Genomic DNA, 11,074 nt, shown 5'->3' with positions numbered 1-11,074 from the left:
CCCCCACACGGTGACGGGACGGGGGTCTGTGTCTGTGATTCCCTCACACGGTGTTGGGACAGGGGTCTGTGTCTGTGATTCCCCCCTGGCAATGAGTGTGCTAATGGATGGCTTACAATCAATTCTCATCTCACGGGATAGTTCCGTTTTGGTGTGATCTCGCGCTGTGAGAACATCACGCAGTAGCCACGCCGTTTAAATAATGGGGCCTGAATCACGTTCAAACTAATACAGCTCAGGAAAGTTTGCTTTCGATGAATAACAGTCTAAAATCTTCAATCACCTTCAAGTCAACTCCCATTGACGAACCACACCACACGCAGAAGCGACTGTGGTTAATGTTTTGTTAAATCTCTTGGATTCAGAAATAGTCTCATCGGTTTGAAAGTTGGCAAGTGTCACACCAGTTTCCCAGAAATGAGTGATAGAGAAAACAGAGACAGCAGAGGCAGCTGTTAGGGAAAGGCCTAGAATCTGGCCTTCGCCCTGGACTTTGTAAAGCAAAATGTAACTCTAACAAGTGATCTGACGCCAAGGAAACCCTGTTTGACAAATTAGTTGAGAGTTTGTTGAGGATACAATGAGGGGATAGATCATGGGGAACAAGAGGGTGTAACGTCTATGGATTTCCAAAAGGCCTTCGATAAGATCCTGCCTGGATTAGTCATCAGGGTAAGTGCTCTGGGGTGAACGACAACTGCATGGTTCGAGGATAGTTGAATAGACAGGGTGCATGAGGTCTGCGCACGTCGGGTATTTTCAATGTGGCAGGAGGTGAGCTGTGAAAAGGCCGTCAGGGTTCGTGCTGTTTATGGTCAACAGAAGCGATTGGTGGACGGTGAAGAACGCTATTTAAGATTCTTCAATATCTCGATCAATTGGGCCAATGGGCTGAGGAGTGGCAGATGGAGTTTAATTTCGATAAACGCGCCGTGTTGCGTTTTGATAAAACAAACCAAGACAACCCTTAAAGACCAGGCCTTAGGTCATGTTTTGGAACAGAGGGAGCTAGGGGTTTCAGGTAGACGCATTTGCGTCCCAGGGAGACAGTGTGGTTGAGAAGCCCCTTAGCACAGGAGGACGGTGAGAGGTACAGATAAAGGGAATGGCGGGTGTTGTATTGTGAGGGTGGAGGATTTTGTGACTGTTTTTGAGATGAGAGGCGGAAGATCTAAAAGCACTTGAGGGACAACGTCGTTCCACAGAGAGTGGTTCGTGTGTGGGATGAACTTCAGGAGGAAGTGAAGGATGTGTGTATGGTTATAACATGGAAAAGACATTGAAAAAGTCCATGAATCAGGAATATTTGGACAGATATGGGCCAGGAGCAGGCAGTCTGGGCTGGTTGAGTTTGTGATTATGGAGTGGTTGGACCGAAGATTAGATTAGATTCCTTACGGTGTGGAAACAGGCCCTTCGGCCCAACAAGTCCACACCGACCCTCCGAAGAGTAACCCACCCAGACCCATTTCCCTCTGACTGAAGCACCTAACACTATGGGACAATTTAGCACGGCCAATCCACCATAACCTGCACATCCCTGAGCACTATGGGACAATTTAGCATGGCCAATCCACCCTAACCTGCACATCCCTGGGCACTGTGAGACAATTTAGCATGGCCAATCCACCCTAACCTGCACATCCCTGGGCACTATGGGGCAATTTAGCATGGCCAATCCACCCTAACCTGCACATCCCCGGGCACTATGGGACAATTTAGCATGGCCAATCCACCCTAACCTGCACATCCCTGGGCACTATGGGACAATTTAGTATGGCCAATCCACCCTAACCTGCACATCCCTGAGCACTATGGGACAATTTAGCATGGCCAATCCACCCTAACCTGCACATCCCTGGGCACTATGGGACAATTTAGTATGGCCAATCCACCCTAACCTGCCCATCCCTGGGCACTATGGGACAATTTAGCATGGCCAATCCACCCTAACCTGCACATCCCTGGGCACTATGGGACAATTTAGCATGGCCAATCCACCCTAACCTACACATCCCTGGGCACTATGGGACAATTTAGCATGGCCAATCCACCCTAACCTACACAACCCTGGACACTATGGGTCAATTTAGCATGGCCAATCCACCCGAACCTGCACATCCCTGGGCACTATGGGACAATTTAGCCTGGCCAATCCACCCTAACCTGCACATCCCTGGGCACTATGGGACAATTTAGCCTGGCCAATCCACCCTAACCTGCACATCCCTGGGCACTATGGGACAATTTAGCATGGCCAATCCACCCTAACCTACACATCCCTGGACACTATGGGTCAATTTAGCACGGCCAATCCACCCTAACCTGCACATCCCCGGGCACTATGGGACAATTTAGCATGGCCAATCCACCCTAACCTACACATCCCTGGACACTATGGGACAATTTAGCATGGCCAATCCACCCTAACTTACACATCCCTGGGCACTATGGGACAATTTAGCCTGGCCAATCCACCCTAACCTGCACATCCCTGGGCACCATGGGACAATTTAGCATGGCCAATCCACCCTAACCTGCACATCCCCGGGCACTATGGGACAAGTTAGCATGGCCAATCCACCCTAACCTGCACATCCCTGGGCACTATGGGACAATTTAGCATGGCCAATCCACCCTAACCTGCACATCCCCGGGCACTATGGGACAATTTAGCACGGCCAATCCACCCTAACCTGCACATTCCCGGGCACTATGGGACAATTTAGCATGGCCAATCCACCCTAACCTGCACATCCCTGGACACTATGGGACAATTTAGCATGGCCAATCCATCCTAACCTGCACATCCCTGGGCACTATGGGACAAGTTAGCACGCCCAATCCACCCTAACCTACACAACCCTGGGCACTATGGGACAAGTTAGCACGCCCAATCCACCCTAACCTACACAACCCTGGGCACTATGGGACAAGTTAGCACGCCCAATCCACCCTAACCTACACAACCCTGGACACTATGGGACAAGTTAGCACGCCCAATCCACCCTAACCTACACAACCCTGGACACTATAGGACAAGTTAGCATGTCCAATCCACCCTAACCTGCACATCTTTGGACTGTGGGAGGAAACCGGAGCAAACCCACTCAGACACGGGGAGAATGTGCACACTCCACACAGACAGTCACCCCAAGGCTGGAATCGAACCTGGGTCCCTGGCGCTGGGAGGCAACAGGGCTAACCCACTGCGCCGAAGGGTCTGTTTCCGTACTGGATGACTCCAGGACTTGAATAATGAGAGACGGAGTCTGCAGATGATGAAAGTAAGTTGGCACAGTCGTGTGGGTGCACCCAGCACCTGTCCAGTTGGAGACAGGGGGGTGGCATTGCCATCACCTGTGGATGTGTTGGACTAGGGTGGGGCAGAGGGACAAAGTTAGAAATCACACCAGGCCAGGTTATGGTCCTGACAGGTTCACTCGGAAGCACTAGCCATTGGAGCGCCGCTCCTGATCGTCTTGGGGGTGACAGGAAGGTGACCCACCAAGGGAAGCCAGGAATCACAGCCAGTCCGAGTGACTCGCAGCCAGCTTGGTTATGCTGACAGCGCAGCGTGTTCTCACTTGCCTCCTCGGAGCATTCCTCCTCTGCTTCCTGCCTCGTGTATCAGCCTGTCCTCTCGCACGAGACTGGACCGACATAAGAAGCACGTTCATTCTGAGCAGCAACAGGCAGGGACACATCAGGCAGCAGTACCCCGGTGTCATCGTCGCTTACCAATCGGTTACTCCGATAATCCCACAAGTGACCAAACTTACCTCAACAACGGGTTATACAAAGGCGTGGCACGGTGGCTCAGTGGTTAGCACTGCTCCCTCCCAGCGCCAGGGACCCAGGTTCGATCCCAGCCACCGGGCAACTGTCTGTGTGGAGTTTGCACATTCTCCCCGTGTCTGCGTGGGTTTCCTCCGGGTGCTCCGGTTTCCTCCCACAGTCCAAAGATGTGTAGGTTAGGGTGGATTGGCTGTGCTAAATTGTCCCGTAGTGCCCAGGGATGTGCAGGTTAGGGTGGATTGGCCGTGCTAAATTGTCCCATAGTGCCCAGGGATGTGCAGGTTAGGGTGGATTGGCCATGCTAGATTGTCCCATAGTGCCCAGGGATGTGCAGGTTAGGGTGGATTGGCCAGGCTAAATTGCCCCATAGTGTCCAGGGATGTGCAGGTTAGGGTGGATTGGCCAGGCTAAATTGCCCCATAGTGTCCAGGGATGTGCAGGTTAGGGTGGATTGGCCGTGCTAAATTGTCCCATAGTGCCCAGGGATGTGCAGGTTAGGGTGGATTGGCCGTGCTAAATTGTCCCATAGTGCCCAGGGATGTGCAGGTTAGGGTGGATTGGCCGTGCTAAATTGTCCCATAGTGCCCAGGGATGTGCAGGTTAGGGTGGATTGGCCGTGCTAAATTGTCCCATAGTGCCCAGGGATGTGCAGGTTAGGGTGGATTGGCCGTGCTAAATTGTCCCATAGTGCCCAGGGATGTGCAGGTTAGGGTGGATTGGCCATGCTAAATTGTCCCATAGTGCCCAGGGATGTGCAGGTTAGGGTGGAGTGGCCATGCTAAATTGTCCCATAGTGCCCAGGGATGTGTAGGTTAGGGTGGATTGGCCATGCTAAATTGTCCCATAGTGCCCAGGGATGTGTAGGTTAGGGTGGATTGGCCATGCTAAATTGTCCCATAGTGCTCAGGGACTGCAGGTTAGGGTGGATTGGCCGTGCTAAATTGTCCCATAGTGCCCAGGGATGTGTAGGTTAGGGTGGATTAATCGGGGAAAATGTAGGGTAGGGGGATTGGGTCTGGGTGGATTACTCTTCGGAGGGTCAGCGTGGACAAGTTGGGCCGAAGGGCCTGTTCCCACATTATAGGCACTCAATGATTCTAAAGCAAGGCCTTTAAACAAACAGACATTTCTTGGAAATTGATTCCACCAGACGTCTGTGTCCTCTTCAAACTTCATGGAAAATGCTTCAGGAACTGGGGACTCAGGGCAATCACGGATAGGCAGGAAACTGGAATGGCGCTGGGCCATTCAGCCCATCCCTCTATGTATCACGATCATGGCTGATCCCCAGTCCCAATACAACTCCACGCCTTTAGCCATCCATCTGTGTGGGAGTGTGTGCGTGAGTGTGTGCGTGTGTGTCTGTCTGGGTGTGAGTGTCCATGTGTGTTTGTCTGGATGTGTGGTTGGGTGTGCGTGAATGTCTGAATGTGTGTGTGTCTATGTGTCTGTGGGTGTGTCAGTCTGTGAGTGTGTGTGTGTGTGTGCGTGTGTGTGTGTCTGGGTCTGTGTGTGTGTATGTGTCTGTGAGTGTGTGTATGTGCATCTGGGTGTGAGTGTGTGTGTGTCTGTCTGGGTGTGTGTGCGTGCGTGTGTGTCTGTGTGTGGGTGTGTGTGTGTGTGTGTGTCTGGGTGTGTGTGTGTGTGTGTGTGGGTGTGTGTGTGTGTGTGTCTGGGTGTGTGTGTGTGTGTGTCTGTGTGTGTGTCTGGGTGTGTGTCTGTGTCTGGGTGTGTGTCTGTGTGTGTGTGTCTGTGTGTGTGTGTGTGTGTGTGTGTGTGTCTGCTATAAATGCCAAATAGCTCATTGTTCAGTTGAGTCTCTTTGATTTTCTGCGTCTGAGATTTCATGTCGGAGGAACCTGTGACATTTTCACCCGTCAGCGTCTCGTTCAGGTTCCGAAACTGCGAGTGATACACCACTGCGCAAGGCAGGCAGCACTGGATAGAATCCCGACAGTGCAGTTTGAGGCCATTGGCTGGGGTGGGCTCGATGGGCAGAGTGGCCAGCTACCACACTGTAGGGAGTCTGTGATGCTATAGCTCCATCTTGGTGTTTAATCGATGCTTTCGGCAGCTTGCTGTGGGCGAACAGGTTACATCCAATCCAACCGCGATGATACTGGCAACTGGTAATGAGCTATAGGGAGAGGCTGCGTAGGCCGGGGCTGTTTTCCCTGGAGTGTCGGAGGCTGGGGGATGACCTTATGGAGGTTTATAAAATCATGAGGGGCATGGATAGGGTAAACAGACAATGCCTTTTCCCTGACGTGTGACTCGATGATGAGGGGAGATTTGAATGGGTTCAGTTTCTCAGCAATAGCAATGTCCAATCTAACCCCTTGCTCGCCCCACCCCACAATTTATTTTCGTGCTCTGGCTCAATCAGTTTCCGATCCCTTTCACTATTTTTCTCTCTTGCCCCCTTCGCTTCTCTCTTCCTCCCTCGCAAGAGACTCTCGGAGGTGGGGGGGATTCCCGCGCGGAAGCTGAAATGAGATCACCGGGCCTACGTTCGTGGCTCATGAGGGCCCTCTGGAGAGTTGTTCCTGCACCAGCCCGCGGGAGCAGTGGAGGGACACAGAGTGCGAAAGGAATCGTCGGGAACTGAGAGGGTGTGTGTGCCTGGCAGTAGGGTGAAGGCAGGGAGCTGTTTCGGGGAGAGAGAGAGATGGCCGGGAGGCTGGAGTTGATGGACCGAATGGCCTCCTGCTGAGTGGACAGCTTGTGGCTGAGCAAAGAGACCTTGGAGCGCAGGTTCATAGCTCCTTGAAAGTGGAGTCGCAGGTAGATAGGATAGTGAAGAAGACGTTTGGTATGCTTTCCTTTATTGGTCAGAGTATTGAATACAGGAGTTGGGACATTCCTGATGAAGGACTTATGCTCGAAACATCAATCTCCTGCTCCCTGGAAGCTGCCTGGAAAAGCTGTGCTGGAGGTCACGTTGCGAGTGGAGAGGATATTGGTTAGAATACTTTTGGAATACCACGTTCAATTCTGGTCGCCCTGCTATTGGAAGGATGTTGTGAAACTTGAAAGATTTACAAGGACGTTGCCAGGGTTGGAGGGTTTGAGCTACAGGGAGAGGCTGAACAGGCTGGGGCTGTTTTCCCTGGAGTGTTGGAGGCTGAGGGGGTGACCTTATAGAGGTTTATAAAATCATGGATAGGGTAAATAGACAAAGTCTTTTCCCTGGGGAGGGGGAGGCCAATACCAGAGGATAGATGGTTCAAGGGGAGATGGGAAAAATGTATAAAGAACCTGAGGGGTAACTTTTTCACACAGAGGGTGGTACGTGTATGGAATGAGCTGCCAGAGGATGTGGTGGAGGCTGGTACAATTACAACATTTAAGAGGCATTTGGATGGGTATATGAATAGGAAGGGTTTGGAGGGATCTGGACCGGGTGCTGGCAGGTGGGACTAGATTAGGCTGGGATATCTGGTGGTCTTGGATGAGTTGGACCCAAGGGTCTGTTTCCATGCTGTACAACTCTATGACTCTATGACATGCACACATACACACAATGTGGAAGGGCCGGTGTTGGACTGGGGTGTACAAAGTTAAAAATCACACAACACCAGGTTATAGTCCAAGAGGTTTAACACTCACATTCACACACATGCACACACTCACACACATGCACACACTCACACACATACACACTCCCACTCACACACTTACGCACTCACAGAAACACACATGCACTCACACTCACATGCACAGAAACACGCACACATACTCTCACACTCAAACAAACATATGCCCACACATACTCTCACACACACAGATACACACACACATACTCTCTCTCACACACGCAGACACACATAGACTCTCTCACACACACACGGACACACACACATAGACTCTCTCACACACACATGCACACTCTCTCACACACTCTCACACACACACTCTCACAAGCACACAGACACACGTGTGTGTGTGTGTGTGTGTGTGTATATATGTATATATATATATATGTGTGTGTGTGTGTGTGTGTGTGTGTATATATGTATATATATATATATATGTGTGTGTGTGTGTGTGTGTGTGTGTATACTGTACACCCACCCTCCCTCTCGGGACTGTCTGACCTTCAGGGGAAGTTTCAGCTTGAAAGCAGATAAGCTGCAGACTGTGTGAGCACTGAGAGCCTGTTTTGCTGCTATCAGTTCATCTGCAGAGTTCAAAAATGCAAATGTAGTCACTGCCATCGCCCCGCCACCCCCCCCCCCCCCCCCCCCCCGCCCTCTTCCCCTCCCTCTCCAGAGACCTGCTGAGCGATTAGTGTTGCTGGTGCGATCGGACAGTGTGACTTTGGGAATCAGGTCGAAACGCTGGATACGGTAGCGTTCTGCTGCGGGAGTGCCGTGGCAACTGGGCACTTTGTCTGCGCACGCTCGTATCCAGAACCATGCGAGAGTCGCCCATCGCTTGGCTGACCAGTAATCTCTCCCGTCCTCCCCTGCCTGGGGTTCAGCTTACAGCCAGACCCATCGACACTTGGCCATTTTCGGCTGCGTTACGGACGCACCTTTTTTTTTTGGGTTCCTCGAGATTGGGAGCGGAGCCTGAACCCGGCGCCTCTGGCTCAGAGACGTGGACACTATCCCCTGGGCTCGTGCCTCCACTGTTGAACCAGCAGCGCAGGTCGGAATTCCGACTCCTGGAAAATGACAGGAAGGCTGATGGAGGGTCCATAGCCGAAACGTCGATTCTCCTGCCCCTCAGATGCTGCCCGACCTGCCGCGCTTTTCCAGCACCCCACCCTCTCGCCTCTGATCTCCAGCATCTCCAGCCCTCACTCTCTCCGAGCGAAATTTCTCCCCGATCAATGAACCCTTCAATTCCTTCTTTCCTCTTCTGTTTATCCAGCATCCCCCCTCCCCCCGCACCAAACACCCTGACACTATTCACTCCCAAACCTGACGTGCCCCCAACCCCATGTTCTCTGGAGAAAGGGCGCTCTCCTGACTTGCTGTTGACAGTTATAGAGTCACACAGCACGGCAACAGACCCCTCAATCTGAACTCATCCACGCTGACCGAGCGTCCCAAACACCACAGGTCCCACTTACCTGCATTTGGGTGGCATCCCTCCACCCCTTTCCTATCCACGTGCCTGTCTGAGTCCCTTTAAATGATGTGACCGATTCTGCACATCCTCTGACAGCTCGAACCACCCTCTGTGTATAAACATTGGCTTCTCGGGTCCCTTTTGAAGATTTCCCCTCTCACCTTAAAAATATTGTTTAAAGTATATTGAGGACTCCAGAAGGGGAACCATCTTCTCTACAGCACGGATCTCGATTTATTTCATGTTTCGAACCTGTCTTTCATTTGCTATTGCAAAGGGAAACTGTGCAGGGTCAGTGCTGAGGGAGTGCCGCACTGTCGGAGGGTCAGTGCTGAGGGAGTGCCGCACTGTCGGAGGGTCAGTGCTGAGGGAGTGCCGCACTGTCGGAGGGTCAGTGCTGAGGGAACACCGCACTGTCGGAGGGTCAGTGCTGAGGGAGCACCGCACTGTCGGAGGGTCAGTGCTGAGGGAGTGCCGCACTGTCGGAGGGTCAGTGCTGAGGGAGCACCGCATTGTCAGAGGGTCAGTGCTGAGGGAGTACCGCACTGTCGGAGGGTCAGTGCTGAGGGAGTGCTGCACTGTCGGAGGGTCAGTGCTGAGGGAGCACCGCACTGTCGGAGGGTCAGTGCTGAGGGAGTGCCGCACTGTCGGAGGGTCAGTGCTGAGGGAGCACCGCACTGTCGGAGGGTCAGTGCTGAGGGAACACCGCACTGTCGGAGGGTCAGTGCTGAGGGAACACCGCACTGTCGGAGGGTCAGTGCTGAGGGAGTGCCGCACTGTCGGAGGGTCAGTGCTGAGGGAGTGCCGCACTGTCGGAGGGTCAGTGCTGAGGGAGCGCCGCACTGTCGGAGGGTCAGTGCTGAGGCAGTGCCGCACTGTCGGAGGGTCAGTGCTGAGGGAGCACCGCACTGTCGGAGGGTCAGTGCTGAGGGAGCGCCGCACTGGGGAGGGTCAGTGCTGAGGCACTGCCGCACTGTCAGAGGGTCAGTGCTGAGGGAGTGGGCACTGTCGGACGGTCAGTGCTAAGGGAGTGCCGCACTGTCGGAGGGTCAGTGCTGAGGGAGTGCCGCACTGTCGGAGGGTCAGTGCTGAGGGAGTGACGCACTGTCGGAGGGTCAGTGCTGAGGGAGCACCGCACTGTCGGAGGGTCAGTGCTGAGGGAACACCGCACTGTCGGAGGGTCAGTACTGAGGGAGTGGGGACTGTCGGAGGGTCAGTGCTGAGGGAGTGGGCACTGTCGGAGGGTCAGTGCTGAGGGAGTGCCGCACTGTCGGAGGGTCAGTGCTGAGGCAGTGCCGCACTGTCGGAGGGTCAGTGCTGAGGGAGTGCCGCACTGTCGGAGGGTCAGTGCTGAGGGAACACCGCACTGTCGGAGGGTCAGTGCTGAGGGAGCACCGCACTGTCGGAGGGTCAGTGCTGAGGGAGTGCCGCACTGTCGGAGGGTCAGTGCTGAGGGAGCACCGCATTGTCAGAGGGTCAGTGCTGAGGGAGTACCGCACTGTCGGAGGGTCAGTGCTGAGGGAGTGCTGCACTGTCGGAGGGTCAGTGCTGAGGGAGCACCGCACTGTCGGAGGGTCAGTGCTGAGGGAGTGACGCACTGTCGGAGGGTCAGTGCTGAGGGAGCACCGCACTGTCGGAGGGTCAGTGCTGAGGGAACACCGCACTGTCGGAGGGTCAGTGCTGAGGGAACACCGCACTGTCGGAGGGTCAGTGCTGAGGGAGTGCCGCACTGTCGGAGGGTCAGTGCTGAGGGAGTGCCGCACTGTCGGAGGGTCAGTGCTGAGGGAGCGCCGCACTGTCGGAGGGTCAGTGCTGAGGCAGTGCCGCACTGTCGGAGGGTCAGTGCTGAGGGAGCACCGCACTGTCGGAGGGTCAGTGCTGAGGGAGCGCCGCACTGGGGAGGGTCAGTGCTGAGGCACTGCCGCACTGTCAGAGGGTCAGTGCTGAGGGAGTGGGCACTGTCGGACGGTCAGTGCTAAGGGAGTGCCGCACTGTCGGAGGGTCAGTGCTGAGGGAGTGCCGCACTGTCGGAGGGTCAGTGCTGAGGGAGTGACGCACTGTCGGAGGGTCAGTGCTGAGGGAGCACCGCACTGTCGGAGGGTCAGTGCTGAGGGAACACCGCACTGTCGGAGGGTCAGTGCTGAGGGAACACCGCACTGTCGGAGGGTCAGTACTGAGGGAGTGGGGACTGTCGGAG

The 11,074-nt window shown here is 54.2% G+C and overlaps 1 protein-coding gene across 1 annotated transcript in view; it reads left to right on the top strand.

Moving 5' to 3' along the window:
- Positions 1-214: 214 nt before the first annotated feature.
- The window catches only part of LOC132833908 (rho guanine nucleotide exchange factor 1-like), a 106,833-nt gene continuing 95,973 nt past the window's right edge, over positions 215-11,074 (top strand). Inside the window, exon 1 of the mRNA XM_060852567.1 lies at positions 215-672. Within this exon, the coding sequence (XP_060708550.1) occupies positions 622-672 (51 nt within the window). The 5' untranslated portion in view covers positions 215-621. The remainder of the gene's footprint in view (positions 673-11,074) is intronic.

The sequence above is a fragment of the Hemiscyllium ocellatum genome, chromosome 38, assembly GCF_020745735.1.
Source record: "Hemiscyllium ocellatum isolate sHemOce1 chromosome 38, sHemOce1.pat.X.cur, whole genome shotgun sequence".
NCBI classification, from domain to species: Eukaryota; Metazoa; Chordata; class Chondrichthyes; order Orectolobiformes; family Hemiscylliidae; genus Hemiscyllium; species Hemiscyllium ocellatum.
The sequence above is the reverse complement of the archived record's forward strand: the minus strand, read 5'-3'. Positions and strand labels throughout refer to the sequence as shown.